Raw genomic sequence first — 20,321 nt, 5'->3', positions numbered from 1 at the left:
TTCACTATGTGTTTGCCCTTCATTTTACCTCTAACATTTTAAAGACAAGTGTGGTAAGATTAGACATGTTTTTGCACTATATAGATCTATTGTTTAAAATTTTTTGCTTAAAGGCTGAGACGTGTGTGTATGTATGGTGCAACCTTCCTTTTACTCACTAGTTGAAATCTTCTCTGGCCAAAATCACCTTTAAAATTTGACGCAAGAATCCCTGTTGTTTTGTTCAGGTGTGGTGCCAAGTTTCATGCCCTGCTGTCACAAGGGTGTACACAGGCTCATGGGGACACTTAAAATGCAGGCCAAGCCTTGGCAAATGGTTTCTTGCATGAGTTATTTTTGTTCTATTATGAAAATAGATTCTGTGGTAACCTCTGGGTTGTATGGTGCCGATTCCTACACAGCTTTCACACATGTTCAGTGTCTCGGCAGGATCTGAAGCATTTATTGGACAACAGAAAAGGTCTCTCTTCTCCAGTGAGATGGGTTTAAGAATTCTATTGGCATGAGAGGTGAGGAAAAGCAATACAAGCAGACATTTTGCTTAGAATCCTACGTACATGACAGCAAGTCTCACTCCAAGGAAATGTGAATGACACACAAAAGTATTTCTTTTCTATTCTCAGAAGAACCATCTACTCTGTAGCAGATGGGAGTATCAAGCTCATTTTCTTAAACATGGAAATGTAACTTAATTATAATACATGGCATTTAAATGGAATATAATGCCAGTACATCTGAGTACAAGATTTGATAAGCTATATCAGCCTATCAGCCCATAGCTGCATTATACCGGTTACAATGATTCACCCTACCCTTCAAAGGAAGGTGAAATGTCCCGTTAATGTTGCTCTATAATTACACCATTGGTGGCAGGATGCTTCTCCCTGTGACAATCAGCTAAAGTTCTCAAGCATGAGATTTGATTACCATTGTTTTTGTATGGAAAGCTAAAACGTAATTGTCATAAAATTACCAGCATCCCTTGTTTAATGTTCAATAGCAATCACATTTTCATATCACGCGCACCAGAAGGTGCTTTACTGGATATTGACATCAAAGTCACAGCAATATAAGAAACTTAAAAATGAAAAAAAAAATCTTCATAGCCATCTTCTTACTTTTCAGAAGATGGGAAACTAACAGTAAGTTTTTATAACTGTATACATATGTAATTTGTGTTTTTCTAATTAGAGAAACTACTTATAAGAGATATACACAATAACCATGCCTAACAGTTCTCATTTCTTTAGTTTTTACAAAGATGAGAAAAATATTTCATGTGATGATTTTGAGGTATACAAATCCTCAGCATTCATTACATGGTATCCTCTTCCATAGAGTTTATTATAAAGTTTATTTCTGCTCTGTGAGTGCACTGATATCCAGGTTCTCAATCAAGATATGCAAGGCTAACAAAGGTTCCAGAGAGGGGAGGATCCTTCAGCTTGGGTCTTGAATAATTAAATGATGCTCAGTTACACATGATAGAGATGCAATAGTGCAAAAGGCATGAGGTCAAAAGGCAGCATGCCCCACTGTGTTTGTCATCATGCCTCCAGATCCCCCTAATGGTCCCTTATTTAGATTAATGGCATACACATCTTTTCTAAAACTTAAGATAGAAACTTAAGAGTATATCTTAATTGCCAAATTTGCATGTTTTTCACATTCAATCAGTCACAGCATGCCTCAACTCTGCTTCAGAATTGAATACTGATGTTTATTTTCCCTTTTATATCCCCACACTTACTGCCGCCACCAGCCCCTTTCCACTTGTGATCTCTAGTCTTTCTATTTTCTAATCCCTCTTACACACACTTGAGAAATCTTCTTCTCACATGAGAAATCTCACAACATGGAATCTTTCACCTTCCTGCTAAGAAATATCTGATATTTCCGCACTTTCTAAGCTATAAATTTTATATTCTTGAGTATTGCATTGAAAGTTCTTTTAGACACTTGTTACAAATCACAGTTAAACCCACTCTCTAAATATAAATTGGACACAATTGACCACATCCAGTTCCCACACCCGCCCTGAAATTTCAGTCTCTGCATTCTTCTTCACCTGCTTTATCTCTTCCACAAAATTTAATCCAACCTCCGTGAATGAAGGTCTCATCTGGTGTTCTTTCTTACAGGGAGCCATTATTTCCTAATCATTTATTTATTTATTTATTATAGCATTTATTCTATAACTCACCGTACTCATAAAACCTTATAGTGTGTGCACTAACTTATAAATTACACAGAGTAATTTAGATAGTTAAGACTTTCTCCTTGTATTTCTTCCAGGTTCCCACACAATGCCTTGCTCATAATATGTACCTAAACAAAAAGAAGAGACTAACGATGAAGAAAGAATATTACATGTCTTTTTTTTTTTTTTTTTTTTTTGCGGTACGCAGGCCTCTCACTGCTGTGGCGTCTCCCGTTGCGGAGCACAGGCTCCGGACACGCAGGCTCAGCGGCCATGGCTCACGGGCCCAGCCACTCCGCGGCACGTGGGATCTTCCCAGACCGGGGCACGAACCCGTGTCCCCTGCATCGTCAGGCGGACTCTCAACCACTGCACCACCAGGGAAGCCCTACATGTCATTTTAATAGAAGTTTCTTTGTGGATACATTCAAGAAAGGAATCATATATCAATCTATATAGCAACATTTCTCAAACTTTGGTTTCTGAATTCCCATCTTAGAATTACCTAAAGGTGCTGCTACAATTGCAGATTGCAGGATCTTCGTGTAGATTTGCCAATTGAGCATCTCAGAGTGCAGCCTAGAAAACATGCTTCCTTGTTGGTTCTCACACACACTGAAGCTAAAGAAGCACTTATGCTACTTTGCGTATTTCAGAGCTTTATTTTGCATGAGTAATTAAGGTATTAACAGAGACAATACACCATATAGGATATTATCACTAGCCCATTTGACATTCTAATCAACAATTCTTGTACCTGTTCTAATTTGCACATGTGAGATGTGAAGATATTATTGAAGTATAAATATGCATCACAGATAAAGAGCTTCCAAAGACGTTTTATTAGGCTACTGAGATAAGTATATTAAAATGGTAGGGAAAGCCAAAATATTATTTTATTAAGCATTGGGATTTAAAATAAAGCTGCCTTCTGTAATTTTGATATTGTATATTTTATTTTTAACTCTACAAAGAATGAATTATCAAAGTTCTAGACATTAGTAATTTTGATCATTTAAAATGAAGTAATGAGTTTGACAATCTTCTGTGACACTGATATTTCCTCTAAATATCTAATGTTGGGAGGGCTTTTCACTTTGCAATCCTCCATTTGAGCCAGAATAGAATAAATGGGAGGCATATTTTAGCCCTGTATGCATGGCCAAGGGGACCAGCTTCTCTCTGATGGCTGCTGAATATTTGACTGACAAGTGGCTTGCCCTGCTCTGCAGCCCTGCTTCAACATTTCCAGTGGTTTCTGAGCTTATCTGGGGGACTCTCCCAATCAAGGCAGTTAATTAAGATCATCACACCACCCTTTCCTTATTCTCACACTTATTACTTCATGAGGACCAGTTGATTCTCCCTGGAAGCTGCAGGTAGGGATCTGAGGCAAACTAGAAAGTTAGAGTTTTTTAAAAAATATTTCTTTAATAATTAGCCAATGGATCCAAATATCATCAGAAAAATTTCCCTTCAAATTTCACTTAGCATCTGTTCTCCAGACCCTGGAAAATGGCCCAAAATTATGATTAAATATGTGCATAACTGATCCTCACTTTGGAATTTTACTTTTACTTTTGTTCCTGATTCTCTGGAAAGCTCCATTCCTTTTGGAAACCTTTGTCTGAGTTCTTGTTTCACAAGAACTTGAGCGCAAGCTCAAGACCCTCTGAGTTCTTAGGTACGTTGGAAGTCATGGTCAAATGTGACGTGAAGTTCAAGCGTGGACCACTTAGGGTGCTTATGAAAGCTTGTCTCCAAAGATAATAGGAACAGGGGTAATCAGGAAAGGCCAGAAGACCCAGAATTGTCATCTGGACTTGGGAGGAGGTGAGGAGACTGGTCATCACCATAGTGAGAGGTTTTCAGGCTTAAAAGTACAGATCAGGATCCCACATGGCGGGTAAATAAGGGAACAATGCTCTGTTTCCCAAGTTCACGTTAGAAAACCCATTACAATACACAATTTCAATTCATCCTTGTACAAGTACTTTATATAGTACCAGAAACACCGTGGAAATGACATCAATATCTGTGGGTATTAATTCAACTTGAGAAGAGATTTTGATGTCTTTGACTCTAAAGATCATGATTTTTACTCAGTGGTTATCTTTTTATACCTATTTTCTTTACTTTTATTTTCTTTATTTTTTGGCTTTGGAAAATGAAAATAGTTCTAATTTTTTGATTACAAAGCTAATGTATTCTTATTATCATTCTAACAGTACATTAAATGTGTAATGGAGAACTTTTAAAAATCATCCATAATTCTATTACCAACTCTTAACATTTTGGTGAGTATTTTTTTTCCATCTCTATCACTATATATGTATATACATATATAATTTTAACAATTATAGAGACTCAATACATAATAATTTATAGACTACCTTTCTTACCTTTCAGTACATTGTTGATTCATTTCCTGTAAGCATTGCTGCATACAATTGTATTTGATGCCTATTTAGCATTTCATTTTATCCATTTACCATTCTTGTGTTAGACATCCCAAACACATATTTGTGCATTTATCTGATTACTTAGGATATACCCTTAGACCAGGAAGTTTGAGTATCAAAGTCGTTCTTTATTTTCTTAGTAAAGTTTCCCATAAAATTTCCCAAATTGATATTATTATGATAAGAAGTAGGTAATTATACACATCTAAGCACACACAACTTATACGAGAGAATTCTCATTGGCCAGTGAAGTGGTGTCCTGTGGCTTCAGTTTGATATCAGAAGAAACCTGGGAAGAGATAAGTCAGTGAGTGACCATTATGAACCAAAGGGAGTATAAAATAGCAGTCCCCTGTTTGAATGCACTTCCTTCTCACAAAACAGCACACCTTAAAAATTCCATCCTATCAACCTCATTTTTGTATTCCCTTTATTATTAACACTGCAAATGCATTTACTAAAGGATTAGTATATGCATGTATATGAGAAATTAAGGAAAAGTGATGTGTATCTCATATCACTCAGTAACTCCCTCCCTTGGAGGAAATTCATCCTAGATACCTGCATAACTGCTGTCAGAATCAGCATTAGGATTCCACAGGATTGCAGAAATCACTGATGCTGAAAAAAATCCAAGCGGACTTGTGAAAATGAATCCTTTTTGTACTGTTCTTAGCTGCCAAACTGTGCTAGAAACCCATGGCCATTCTCCAGGAATGTAAAAAAGTGAAGCTGTTTATTCGTGGGGCAGGGACAACCTCTAAATTTTCTGGAGGGCCCCAACCAAATTTTCCCCACCTGCCTGACTGGGTGCTGGACTTTATGTTCTAAAGCACAGTGCCATGTTGCATGGCTTAGTTCCTCTAGCACCTTGTACTAGAAATTCCTTGACTCTTTAATGTTTTGAACGTCTTTGTTCATTACATTCTTCTCTTCCAAAACTAATAAAAAAGAATCACTTAACCTTCTTTATGTGATGTCCTTGAGATATTTGGGTGCATTTCTCTGTTACTGGACATTTTGAGGCACAAGTCATGTGTCAGTGCCAACATGTCAAGGTTCAGTGCAGTGCTTTAAAGCCTGGGCTCATAAGGAAGATAACCCATGTTATGTTAAATGAATAATGAAAGACACCAACATAGGACCTATAAAAGGTTAGGGGAGCATGTCTAGGATGGGAGCGTTTTTTCGGTTCATTAAATTTACACACACACGCATGCATGCACACAGAGTTAAAGAGAGAACCATGTTTTCAATTCAAAGATGGTATTTCTCAGTTCTGTAAGCTTGATGTGAAGTCTATGGCTTTTGTCAATGTATAAGTTTATCTTACTTAGGGTTAATAGGTAATATTAGAGATAACCATCAATATTATTCAGCGTTCTTTGAATCATAGGGAAGAACATTACCTTATCAGGAAATATAAGTATCTTCTGAAACGATAGTGTTATCGGATCCACGTATGGGTAATAGACAACAAAAACAATACTTTCCTTAAGAGAAAATTTAAAAAAAAAATCAGACACCTTTACAGACTTGGACATAATATCTCATTTTTCTGTTCAGATAATACTGTGAAAACAGTAGCATAATGTTCTTCTGATTTGATGTATTTCAGAGTTAAGTCAAAGTATCTTGAAGGGCAGGAAGGAGGTGAAGATGCCATGTCTCAAACACCTGTGTCAAATGCCCGGTGAGAGGCAGGGCACAGAGGCGCTCCACGTGTCGACGGACCCGGAACTCAAGTCCATGCTATCCCTCCAAAATTATCCTCTTACCTTAGAAAAGTTACTTAAATGATTAAAATACAAAATTGAGGAAATAGTCTACTGATCTCCTAAGGTACAACGCATGCTTGACACAGTACTTCACACATAATAATCAATAAATACTTAGGCTTACTATTATTAGCTATTGTTCACATAATATTGAAATAGTACGTTGGGTCGGTGGGGCCCGCGCGGGTCCCGGGGTCAGACCGGCCCGAGCAGGTCCGGGGTCAGTCGCGGCATCCCCGGCCCGGCCGTGGTGTAGTCCTTGTACTTGGTTGAGTCAGCCGACAACCCCCGGTGGCTCCACCACGCGCAGTCCGCGCGCCCTGTCGGAATTAGAAAAGATCCGAAAAGAGAGAAACTACTCCTGGATGGACATAATAATCATATGCAAAGACAAACTACCAAATTATGAAGAAAAGATTAAGATGTTTTACGAGGAGCATTTAAACCTGGATGACGAGATTCGCTGCATCCTGGACGCCAGTGGGTACCTCGACGTGAGGGATAAAGAGGACAGGTGGATCCGGATCTTCAGGGAGAAAGGAGACATGATCTCTCTCCTCGCCGGGATATACCACCGCTTCATGCTGGACGAGAAGAACTACCTGAAGGCCATGCGGCTGTTTGTGGGAGAGCCTGTGTGGCTCGCGTTCAACCGGCTGGCTGACCACTTCGAGGCCCCTGGGCAGTACCTGGAGTTTCTGTCGCAGACGGCCTAGCGGTGCCCTGGGGCATCGCGCACCCTGGCCCTCCTTGTGAAGGTCCCAGACGTGATGGCAGCAGAAAATCTGTCGTATTCTCCTTGCTTTTGTGTTGTAGACTTGAGGCTAGGTGAGATTTCCTCTGCAAGGTTATTTGATCAGAATATGTTTTAATGGAAGTAGCTATAGAACCGGTTTGTACATGGAAGCACCTGTGGAAATCTGGGCAAATCTGCTCATTTTCTCAGATTCAGGATCAGTGGTCAGTGGCCCTGTGTCAGCTCGTGGCTTCAGCTGTGACCCGGTGAGTTTCAGCTCCCTAAACGGAACCACTTGGCTGCCCCCATCTGGACCTGATTCTTGGACTTTAAGCGGATACTAGGCAAGACCATGCCTGCTTTGTGCAGAGGAGTGACTGTGGATGACAGGACTGGGCAGAGAGAAGATGCTTTTCTCCCAAAACACGGAAGAAGCTGGGTGGACGTGCCGTGGGGGATGAGCTGGCGTGTTAGGGGGACCCTTGCTTGATTATGCCATGTTCTTGTTCAAAATCAAGTAGCTGCCTTCATGCTAAAAAAATAAAATAATACTTAAATGCTTACTTATACTTACGTTGTTGTTTGTTGTTCATTTCTAGTAAACCAATTGAGACATGTGAGCATTTAGGTAGCCAGTGAGGTCAGAGCTGGGATCTCAACCTATCAGGATGAAATCAAACTGCATGTGGTTTCCATTGCCTCTGTCTGCCTCTGGCTAGACCAGAATGCCTTTGAGGGGAAGAAGCCTGGAATTTGTAAACACTGAAATAGACTTTAAGCTGAAGGACAGATGGAGTGAGGAATTTGAAAACTGTCTTTTTACTTCCCTTCCCATCTTAAGATTCAGGGAGCTCAGAACTAGTTGACAAGCCCAAATAGTCAAGGCAATCCTGAGAAAGAAGAACAAAGTTGGCAGTACCACACTTTCTGATTCCAAACTATATTATACAGCTATAGTAATCAAGACAATATGGTACTGACATAAAGCTAGACACATAGATCAATGGAACAGAATCAAGAGTGCAGAAATAAGCCCATGCATGTAAGGTCAGCTATTATTTGGCAAGGGATCCAAGCATACTCAGTGGAGAAAAGGCAGCCTCTTTGATAAAATGGTGCTGGTAAACTTGGATATTCACATGCAAAAGAATGGAATTAGACCCTATCTTATACAACTTACATAAATGAACTTGAAATAGATCAAAGACTAAAATGTAAGACGTGAAAGCATAAAACTCCTAGGATGAAACAAGAAAAAACTCCTTGACGTGGGTATTGAAAATAAATTTTTGGATTGACATCTAAAGCACAGGCATCTTCCTGTGCATTGCCATTCTTCCTTAACAAGCATTGTGACCTGGCCCATGATTTCCCAGGTCAACAAACCACGAACCAAGGTTCTAACAATTTGCTTGATTTCTACTGATAGTTTCCACTCCCTCCCAACTTTCTTTTCTTTTTCTTTTCTTTTGTTTTTTTAAAGCTTAGTGTGGTATGCATTTCAGAAACTGTTGTCTAGAAGAAGTCTGAACCTACTGCCCACACAGGGCAATTCTCAGCACTAATTGTTACTTAAAGACAAGTCTGAGTCTGGCTGCCAGCTTGGTAATAAAGTCCTCCTGCCAGGAGTAGGTGAACAATAACCAGGACAAAGTTAGGACAGCTGTCTTTGCATCTATTCCCCTGTGTTTAGCTCCAAGCACTTCCTCATTCTTTCTTATTAAGAGGCGATAAGGGGAGAATCACTTATTACCCAGTTTGGCATAAAATTCGGTTACATTGTTTCTGTTGATTCCCATGGACTTTCCTCAAATTCTATGAAAATGTCCACTGGATGCTCATCCTTCCTTATCCAGGAAGCCGTGTTTCTCTCAGCACTGCCTTCTATTGACAAAAGGGTCAAGACCTATGAAAGCCTTGATGTTTTACATTGTTTTCAAGCTAACAAATTAACTGCCACAGTTTCATTGGTGCTATTAGAAGAAACAAGAGTTCTGTATCAGAGACAAATGATTTTATTACTGCAATGGTGACAGCCAGAACACCAGATATTTTCTTTGCTTTGCACTGGTTTTTCCAGCCCCCACTCCCACAGTGACATAAAGAACAGCAAGTGACATCTTCACCCACAGTAAATTATATTACAGGAGAACAACTGGAATTATTTGTTATGGGAACTAAGCATGCCTACCCTTCACTTTGGAGGAAGACGTCAACTTTATTATATTAGACATTATTCATGCTTATCCTTTGCTCTGGGGAAGACACTATCTCTATCTTCTAAAGCTCTCCACTATACAAATATTCTTGAAAATATAGTGTTGAGCAAAAGGCAACCAATGCTCTGAGAAAACAAGAGATTTATCTCCCAACAGTGTACAACTGTTTTCTTCTTTCTGTTTTGTTGAGATAATTTGTGTTTGACATCAAAATGTAATCATATGGAAGGAGAAAACTATGACAATTTTTAGGTTGAAAAGATCTGTTTTATCACATTATATTTTTCTATATTCTGAAGAACAATGTTTTCCCCATTTGTTCAAATGAAAAATTTTTGATATGATGTAGAAGAGATGATTAGTCATGGAAGAAACATGCACCCAGAAGTTAAGGCAGCTGAATCATAACTTGTTGCACATGGACACTGTGTAAGAACATTAAAATGAATTGTCATCTGTATTCTTGATTCACAGAAAGTCCCACAGAACATCATACCTTAGATTAACATCTGTTACTACTACTTTTTTAAAGTTATTCTAACTGTAATATATTATTGCTGCCAACTCAAATAAGAGTGTAATAACTTCAGGATATTATATGTAATCCCCATGGTAACCAAAACAATTTTACAGAATACACACTAAAGGAAATAATAAGGGAATCAAAACATGTCACTACAGAAGTAATCAACCACAAAAGTAGGCAGGAATGGTAGAAATGAGGGACAAAAACACTATAAGACATACAGAAAACAAATGGCATAATGACAGAAGTAAGCTCTTCTTTATCAGTAAGTACTTCAAATGTAATGGATTAAACTTTCCAATAAAAAAGCAGATATTAACAGAATAAATTGAAAAAAAAATGATCTAAATATATTCTGTCTACAAGAAACTGAATTTAGATATAAAGACACAAATAGGTTGAAAATGAAAGGTTGGAAAAAGATATTTCATGTAAGTAGTAACCAGAAGAGAACTTGGCTAGCTATACCAATCATAGACAGAATAGACTAATTTAAATCCTGCAAGATACATTTTGACCTTTTAATTTCCATACCTGTAGAATGGTAAGTTTTGTGTTGTTTTAAACTAGGAAGTTTGTGATAGTTGGTAACATCAGCAATAGGAAACTAATTTTAAAAATGCATGTAAGTTTGCAATTACCTCAAAAAAAAGAATGTATATAAATTCATCCTGTAAATCAACCTATATTCTAAGATCTATTTCATAAAAGGAGCAGCAGGACCAAATGTTTTAGAAGAGGATTTTAAACAAATTATTAAAAACCAGACCATTTTGACAGATTTTAACTTTCCTTTTATCCTTAATCTCCATTATTAAAGACTGATTTTCTAATTTTCATTATTATATAATATAATATAATAATATAATAATTATTTTAATGTAATATAATATAATGTCATTATATAATAATAATTATTAATATAATGTTATATATAAATAATATATAATATAATATGAAATATATATAAATATGTTATATATCATAATATACAAATATATATTGCTATACACATAATATATATAAATGCATATAATATAAATACATAGATTATATTTTATATATGTATGTATATACTATATGTATATATGTATATAATATACATATATTATATGTATGTATATTATATATGTATATAGTATATTATGCCTATATTATGTATTATAGATACATTATATAATACATATTATGTATAATTTAAAATATATAATATATATAATATGTATTATATATTATGTATATATAATATATATTAATATATGTATCATTGTATATATCATATATATTATCTTATATATTGTATATAATGCATATTAATTTTAATATTAATATACTATACATGTTATATATTCTATATTATGTATTATGAAATAATATATATTTATATTAAATATATTTATAAAAATAAATATATATATTATAAAAAATATATAATGATTATTTTAAAGTCCTTAAAAGAAGTATATATTTCATGGAATCGTCTACATGAGAAATCAAGAATGTATATTAAATGAAGAAACTTAAAATTTATGTACTTAAGGGAGAGCTTACATGATTATATAAATCTTAGAATAAATCTATTATACTTTCTATTTTTTATTTATTACAAAAATTTAGTAGGAGAGAAACTATATTATAGGCACATAATTTTGTAGATTTTTCCTGATTAAAACATTAAGTAAGAATACCCTTTCTTATAGAAGCTCAGAAGATGAAAATATAAAGCCTGTTTGCGTGAGTTCTCTTGATGCTTCAGAATGAAACCTCTCTAAATTTTTAGCCAGCATACAGATTAGCTCTTTTATGTATTTATTTGCTTACCTATTTTTTCCCCTTGTAGTTGGGAAGCCTTATCCTGTAGGGTAGAGTCTGTTTTGTCTAGTTAAGTATCTTAGGACAACTGACACAAATTATATTGCTACATGCAGAAAACTTCCTCCCTGGGTGTGCTTTAGGGACTTTTTGGATTTTCTGTTTCCTAGTTTCACTAACACCAAAGCAGTTATGGCAGCCACACTCTCTTGGTTCCCCCAACACCTTATAGCTCTGGAAACTATAATTAGGGAGGAAGGAAGGAAGGAAGGAAAGAAGGAAGGAAGGGAAGGAGGGAGGAAGGGAGGAGGGAGGGAGAGAGGAAGGGAGGAAAGGAAAAACAAAGAAAGGAAGGAAGGGGGAGGGAGGGAAGGGAAAGGGAAGGAGATGGAGGAAAATTGAGGGAGGAGAGAAAGACAGACAGAGACAGAGAGGGAGAAATGTGTCGCTGCAGATCCCTGATGTAGAGAGAAGGCAGTGGTATTTCTTGTTGCAACCAGGACTAACAGCTGGCCTTAGTCTCTTTAGGGATGTAAATGCAATTTATTTCTGTGGCATATAATCCCTACAACCCTCTGCTCTGTTCAACCCAAGGATTCCTTTAGTCCCTGTCTTGGCAGAGGTCTTAATGACAAATCTATGTACTTGCTTAATTTGTCTCTGAAAGCTCTTTGCTTGAGCACAGATACCAATGCCAAAGACAAATTGGTGGATCCTTTACATAGGCAAAGTCTTTCATTTAGACCATAAATATTTATTGAGCCCCTACTGTGTGTTTGTTAGGGCTGAGTGCTGGGGATAAAGCATGAGCCCAAATTACTCTTCTTACAGAGTTTGTGCTCCAGTTGACACATGTATTTCTACATAGTTTTTGTCAATATTTTTTTTGTGTGTAATGAGAAGTTCATCATTATCAGGGGCACTGCATAATCAGCTTTACTTCAGACACAATGAATAACCTTGAATTAAAAAGCAAAGCAGTATTTTATTGAGTGGCTTGTTTTTTTAACAGTGTGCTAAACTTTTACAAACAATTATTTAACACTCAAAACCAGTATTTATTAACTTCCTCACTTTATAGAGAAGGAAAGTGATTCTGAGACAGGTTAAGAAACTTGCACAAGAGTAAAGGGTAAGGGCTTCCCTGGTGGTGCAGTGGTTGAGAGTCCGCCTGCCGATGCAGAGGACATGGGTTTGTGCCCCGGTCCGGGAAGATCCCACATGCCGCAGAGCGGCTAGGCCCGTGAGCCATGGCCGCTGAGCCTGCGCATCCGGAGCCTGTGCCCCGCAACGGGAGAGGCCACAACAGTGAGAGGCTCGCGTACCGCAAAAAAAAAAAAAGAGTAAAGGGTAAATGACTAGTAGGAATTCAAACTCAGTGGACTAGATTTGAGATTTGGCTCTTTGCACCAGAGGTGACTATGCCCCCAGATCATTGCTCAGTTTTGCAATGTATTTGTCTTTTTTTCTCTACTCTCTTGTATACACTGTGATTGCCTTGTAGGAATCTATTTATTACCCTATGTTCTTTTTGATGATGTATCTAATTGCTCAAATGCAAACACAAACTGACTGGATTAGTAAGAAGGTGCCTAAGCTCGGTGAACGCTCAGGGACCATTGGGATGAATTCAGTGGGGTGGCATACTCGTATACCTATCTCTCTGCTTCCATCTTGGTAAAAATTAGTGTCTTGAGGAGAGGAAATGTTGGATGTGTCCCTGGAAAAAAAGATGTGGGGAGCAGGGAGCATCTTTATGTAAATACAAACTATTGCTACTTCTGGGTGGATTAAATGAACTCTTAGTTTCTTTTTAAGTCAAAGGCTTTTCATCGTATCAGCTAGGAAGTATCTAGGGGATTTCTGCTAGGTCATGTGAGCAGAATATATGCTACTTGTGCCTTATGTTCTGGTCCCCTTTCTTTATATGAATCGTTATATTCTTCATATAAGCAGACAGGCAAGTCCAGAATATGTTCTCAGGGCATTATTTAAAACTTTTCAGTTGACTTCATTGCAGTCCTAATTACAATAGTCATGACATGGAAGCAACCTAAATGTCCATCTACAGATAAATGGATAAAGAACATGTGGTACATATACACAATGGAATATTACTCAGCCATAAAAAAGAATGAAATAATGCCCTTTGCAGCAAGATGGATGGACCTAGAGATAATTATACTATATATATACACACACACATATATATACATACATATATATATATATATATATCTGAATAACTTTGCCATGCACCTGAAACTAACACAACATTGGAAACTAACTATATTTCAATTAAAAATAAAACACTTTTCAGTTGAAAAAAATTGTTAGTATACTAGTGGAGTAAAACAAGAAGCAAATCCAAATGGTTATTGGGCCTATGATAAAGCAAGTAAAAGGTAGTTAAGATGGCAAAGAAAGTAAGGCAAGATTCTGGGCACTCTGAAAATGTAGAAAAAACTAAAATAACCCATAACAATTCTTATCTTTGTGGAGACAGCCCTTATGTTCACAACTTGATTGCTAAATGACACAAATAATATGTGACATAGTCAACAACAATATGGAGAGTCAGACTGAGCATTATCTCAATAGACTAAAAGTTCCAGAAGCTATTTTATATTTTCAAAAGAGCAATGCTGATATTTGAGAATGAAAAAAAAAAAAAAAGGACACATTTGAAATGCATTCATTCGTATAGAAACTAAATTGAAATATACAAAATAGAAAAATGAAATTCAGATTGTATTTATTTAAATCTTAATCACTGATTGTTTTTAAGTTCTAAATTAAAATGCTGTTTCAAATTCTTTGGTATTTTAAAAACTAGAATACTAAACATACAGGTTTCCCCTGCAATCAGAAAGTAGGGTGTTCCTGGGAGAACTTTCATGAGCCCAAATGATGTAAAGCAAAGAAGCAGTTCCCTTAGGACACATTTTGCTAATGGATGCACAAAATAAGTTCAGATAAAGCAGGGATGCTCACACAATTCAAAGCAATGGTGGCTGGATATTGAGATGCTGAGTGTAGTTCCCAGGGAAGGAGCTTGGCTGCTCTAGGTGTCGGCTTCACATCAAAAGCTGAACAATGCTATTTTCACCTTTTTTCATAAAAGTGAAATCCTCTTTGGATTTATTCTCCTTAGCAAAAACAGGTACTTTAATAAAACTAGGTCTTTCATAAAAGTGAGGTGGTGTAAAGCAAACTTTCAAAAAGTGGGCTTTACCTATATTACTTAGAGAGACCAAAATCACATATTCTAAATTTTGAACTCAAATTTACAGTACAAGGTTTGTAAAAATAGCTAATAGTCAGAGATTGTCTTCTAGGAAATTCTTACATTTAATTTCAATATCAAGTAAAATTAAACGCAATAAAATCAATTGATAAGGGTAGTGCTCAGATAAAATTATTTTCCACTTTGAGATTTAATTTTTCCCTAAGTTCTTTAGCTAAGTTGGTTAAACTTTAAGCAAAATCCAGTTTCCCCTCCATCATGTTTTACATTAATGATGTTTTACACTGGTGATGTTTGTGTGCCTTTCCGGAGTCCACGTGAACACGCATTCTTGAAGGAAAAACAATGTTTGCTAAGATGTTCTCACACCATTGTGAGAACTGTATTCAGTAAGACCCAGAGGATTCAAGTTTGTGTTCTGTGTCATATGCTATTTGAGGTATGGTTCTTAACTAAGGGTCTACCTTGGCTAGAGGAGAGCTTGTTTGCTGAAAGATTAAGAAATATTAAACTGGGGAGATAGACACAGAGGGAGAGAAGGGAAAGGATTGCAGAAATGGAGAGGGAGAGAGAGAGCTTCTCAACTATTATACAACTCTGTCTACTGTTGAGAATCTGCCACATGGAAAGAAGAATGGAACACAGCACACTGACAGTTTCTTTTATTAATAGGCCCAGTAAAGATAACTTGAAAGATGTTTTAACTATTTTAAGTGTAAAAGCTTAACAAGAATGGTGGGCTATTAATTGAAATAGAATTATATTGATGTGTGGGTTTCATTTATTTAAAAATAAGTAAACAATTAGGGCCGGTGGAAGAGTTTGTGAGGATAAATCCTGATAATTTGTTTAAAAATAAATGTCAATTACCTAACCATACCAGATTTTTTCAGAATGTAATTCTCACATTGAAAATCTTTATACTTATTTTCTCTCATTGAAAATCTTCTTTTTATTAAAATTCAAGTGTATTTTCCATAAATCTGTACAGAAAGAAGCAAAATAATAGTGATAAGCTCTCTGCTTCATTTCCTCCTCTTGATGTGAACTGTACGTTTTATCACACCAAGAAAACAGAAGCAATTACAAGAGGAATCCACAGTTTCCACCACACCACCATCCACTACAGGCATATGAGCTCATCAACTTGGCCTTCCCTCCTGCTTCTTCAGGAGAGCTACTAATGTTCCAATCTAAGACCAGCCTCTCCACTCCAGTCCACTCAGTGGAATGATATCTAGTGATAACATTCTAGCTCCCCGACTCAAGGGCATTGCTCCAAACATAGATAGCTTCCTCTCTTGCATCATCACTTTTTTTTCTGTCTACTGATTCATTTCTTTCAGCATGTAAACGTCTCTTATGAAATAAAAATCTCTGTCTTGTCCACACCTCCTTCTCCAGCCCCTGCCCCATTTTCTCCTTCTTTTTCCGGCCAGTTTCCTCTCAAGGACTGTCTAACCAGTTTTCTGTAATTCCTCTCCCTCACTTCTCTTGAAGCCATTTCACTTAAAGCTTTGGAATAACCAAGTGAAACCTCTTGTGATAATATTCCCAAATGACTTCTGTGTTGTTCAATTCAGTAATCAATTCTGAGTCCCAATCAGATTGCTCTCACCTCCTTGAAATGCATTCTTCACAAAGCTCCCACAGTACCACATATGCTCACGCTCACGTCCTTTTATTTATAACATGGTACACACACACACACGTGAACAAGAACACACATTACAAGGAGAGTTTCCATAACCTTACTGTACCTTTCATATTCTCCTATTCTATTGTAAGGCTGAACAAAAAATGTTTAACCTATCAATTCTTGATAGATATTTTGTTTCCAACTTTTGCCATTAGAATAGGTTGTGAAGGAATGATCTTAAACAAAACGTCATTTTCCTTGCGTTAATGTATTCCCGCCAAGTCAATTCCTAAGTGTTAGATTATTAAGCTAAAGATTAAATTAGCCTATAATTTTGATCCCCTCATTCTCTACAGGTATTATGCCGAACTTTACATCCACAACAAAGCATGAGAATATTTGTTGACCACATAACAACATATTTCAATTTTACCCTCCACTTTATATCCTTGAGTGAGCATAATGTGCATCTCTCTTATTATGTAGTAAGATCAGTATCATATCATATTTAAATATCATGGCTATTTACCTCTTTGTGAGCTGTTTTCATGTATTTTTCTTGATCTTCTTTTGGAGCATTTGTTTTCCTGATGATTCCCTAGAACTCTTAATATTTTAAACAGGAATCATCTCTTGGTGATATATTTGAACATATTTTCTCCTTAGTTTGCCATTTTATCTTAATATTGTCAATGGTGTTTTTTCTTTTTTTTTTAACATCTTTATTGGAGTATAACTGCTTTGCAATGGTGTGTTAGTTGCTGCTGTATAACAAAGTGAATCAGCTATACATATAAATATATCCCCATATCGCCTCCCTCTTGCGTCTCCCTCCCACACTCCCTATACCACCCCTCTAGGTGGTCACAAAGCACCCAGCTGATCTCCCTGTGCTATGCAGCTGCTTCCCACTAACTATCTATTTTACGTTTGGTAGTGTATATATGTCAATGACATACGTACTTAAGCACTTTGTATTTTTTGGGTCAATTGTAAATGGTATTGCATCTTTTATTTTCCTTTCCTCTTGTTTGTTTTCAGTATATAGAAATGAAGTATGCCTTCCTGAAAAGGAAAGAGAGCAGGAAGGAGTGGGCAGGCAGGGGGAGGCAAGGGTTTTGATATCAACGACCTCAGCGTGGGCTCTGCAGAATAAGGACTGGGGTTCTGGGGATTTGGCCGGTGTGGGGGCTGCAGCAATGTCAGAGTCCCGTGCTGGGGTAGAACAAGGGTTCTGCAAGATGAGAACAGATATGTAGACTTGAGTCTCAGAAGGTGGATAGCAGGGTCCTGAATCTTAGGAGCCAAAGGGGTCAGCTGGCTAGTCGTCCTTCGGGCTAAATTAAATGCTTTGGGCGCGTGCACTCTAGTGCTCTGGAGGATTGCCTGAGGCCCCAGCGAGGGGCTGCATCCAGCAGTCCAGCTGAGCATCTGCACCCTGGGGTGACACTGTCCCTGTGGCTGGGTGGGCGGCAGACCCTTAAGGCTGGACCTCAGGCCCAGGGAGGAAGGGGCACGGATGCGGGGCGAGCCTGCGCCGCAGAAGCCGGCGTGACGTTGCACCAGCCTGAGGCGCCGTGCGTTCTCCCGGGGAAGTTGTCCCTGGATCACGGGACCCTGGCAGTGGCGGGCTGCACAGGCTCCCGGGAGGGGCGGTGTGGATAGTGACCTGTGCTCGCACACAGGCTTCTTGGTGGCGGCAGCAGCAGCCTTAGCGTCCCATGCCCTTCTCTGGGGTCCCCGCTGATAGCTGAGGCTCGCGCCCGTCTCTGGAGCTCTTTTAGGCGGTGCACTGAATCCCCTCTCCTCGTGCACCCCGAAACAATGGTCTCCTGCCTCTTCGGCAGGTCCAGACTTTTCCCCGGACTCCCTCCCGGCTAGCCGTGGTGTACTAACCCCCTGCAGGCTGTGTTCACGCCGCCAGTCCTCTCCCTGCGCTCCGACCGAAGCCCGAGCCTCAGCTCCCAGCCCCGCCCGCCCCGGCAGGTGAGCAGACAAGCCTCGGGCTGGTGAGTGCTGGTCGGCACCGATCCTCTGTGCGGGAATCTCTCCGCTGTGCCCTCCGCACCCCTGTTGCTGCGCTCTCCCCCGCGGCTCCGAAGCTTTGCCCCTCCGCCACCTGCAGTCTCCGCCCGCGAAGGGGCTTCTAGTGTGTGGAAACCTTTCCTCCTTCACAGCTCCCTCCCACTGGTGCAGGTCCCGTCCCTATTCTTTTGTCTCTGTTTATTCTTTTTTCTTTTGCCCTACCCAGGTACGTGGTGAGTTTCTTGCCTTTTGAGAGGTCTGAGGTCTTCTGCCAGTGTTCAGTAGGTGTTCTGTAGGAGTTGTTCCACGTGTAGATGTATTTCTGATGTATCTGTTGGGGAGGAAGGTGATCTCCACATCCTACTCTTCCGCCATCTTGAAGGTCTCTTGTCAATAGTGTTTTTAACACATAGAAAGTTTGTGGGTTTTGTTGTTGTTGTTTTTTCATGTTTTCTGTTTTAATGGGGCCATCATTTTCTTTGACGGCTTCTGGACTTGTGTGTCATAGTAGAAAAGTTTTCCCTATTTCAATGTCATAAAGAAGTTTTCCCAAATTTTCCTCCTCAATATGATGGCTTCATATTATATATTTAAATTGCTCATGCAGTCAAGAATTTATTTTGTTACATGGCATGATATATAAATCTCATTTTGTTTTAATTTCCAAATTACTATCCGGTTATCTTTACGTCTTGTATTGAATGATTTTGTATGCACAATTATCATACCATAAATTCCTATCAGTAATTGTGTATAATTCTGCAGTTTTGCTATAACTGGTTGGTCTTCGCCTCTTTTTGTACATGGGTACAACACTATTTTGATAGTTTGTTTACTAATATGTCTTCATAGTTGATAGGGTTAGTCCTAGTTATTGATCTTCTTTTTCACAATTCTCTGACTGTTCTTTTCTACTTATATTTCCATATAGATTTTAGGATCAGATTTTCTAGTTCCAATTTTAAGATACCTTTGTTATCTACATTGGGATTTTATTGAATTTATAAATTAATCTTTATAAAGAGGAAATTTTTATGCAAAATGATGTATTTAAATTTATTTCACTTTCATCCTTCAGTAGTTTTTTTTTTAATATTTTCTTGAATTATAATTTGTATTTGTTTGATACCTTACTATTGATAAAGCTATAGATTTAAATACATTAATTTTGTACCCTGTTTTTCACTAATTTTTAGCATTTTATTGGATTTCTTTTTAAGCAAAATTCTCATATCTTCAGCAATTTTCATACTCCAATACCTTTCATTTTTCTAGTTTGATTGTCTAAAATTTCCAGTGAACATTCAATAGCTGTGGCCAGCATCAGTGTTTCATTCTTCTTTCTGACTTTCACGGGGCTTTGCTTAATGTGTCCCCATTAAGCAGATTACTAGCTTTGGGTTAACAGGTATATTCTTTCATGTTATGGGCATATCAATTTGTCCTTAACAATGTGCACACAATATATTTATTGTATTTACATTTTTTAAAATTAAATCAGGGATCTTTGTTTAATTTTGTCACAGACCTTTGGGCATCTTTAGGTATATTTGATTTTAACTGTATTAAAATAACAGATTTCTTAATATTGAAACTTCCATTCACTCTTGGAAGAACTTCACTCGTTCATAACTGGTTCTGTTCTCTTTCCCTCTCTCTTGCTCTCTCTCTTTTGTT

The 20,321-nt window shown here is 37.7% G+C and overlaps 1 protein-coding gene across 1 annotated transcript; it reads left to right on the top strand.

Annotated features, from left to right (window-relative positions):
* The first annotated feature begins 6,805 nt into the window (after window positions 1-6,805).
* LOC115861009 (acireductone dioxygenase-like) lies at window positions 6,806-7,156 on the top strand. The gene has a single exon (XM_070046320.1). It carries the CDS (start codon window positions 6,806-6,808, stop codon window positions 7,154-7,156), a length of 351 nt encoding a protein of 116 aa, XP_069902421.1.
* The last annotated feature ends 13,165 nt before the right edge of the window (window positions 7,157-20,321 follow it).

The sequence above is a fragment of the Globicephala melas genome, chromosome 9, assembly GCF_963455315.2.
Source record: "Globicephala melas chromosome 9, mGloMel1.2, whole genome shotgun sequence".
NCBI lineage: Eukaryota > Metazoa > Chordata > Mammalia > Artiodactyla > Delphinidae > Globicephala > Globicephala melas.
The sequence above is the reverse complement of the archived record's forward strand: the minus strand, read 5'-3'. Positions and strand labels throughout refer to the sequence as shown.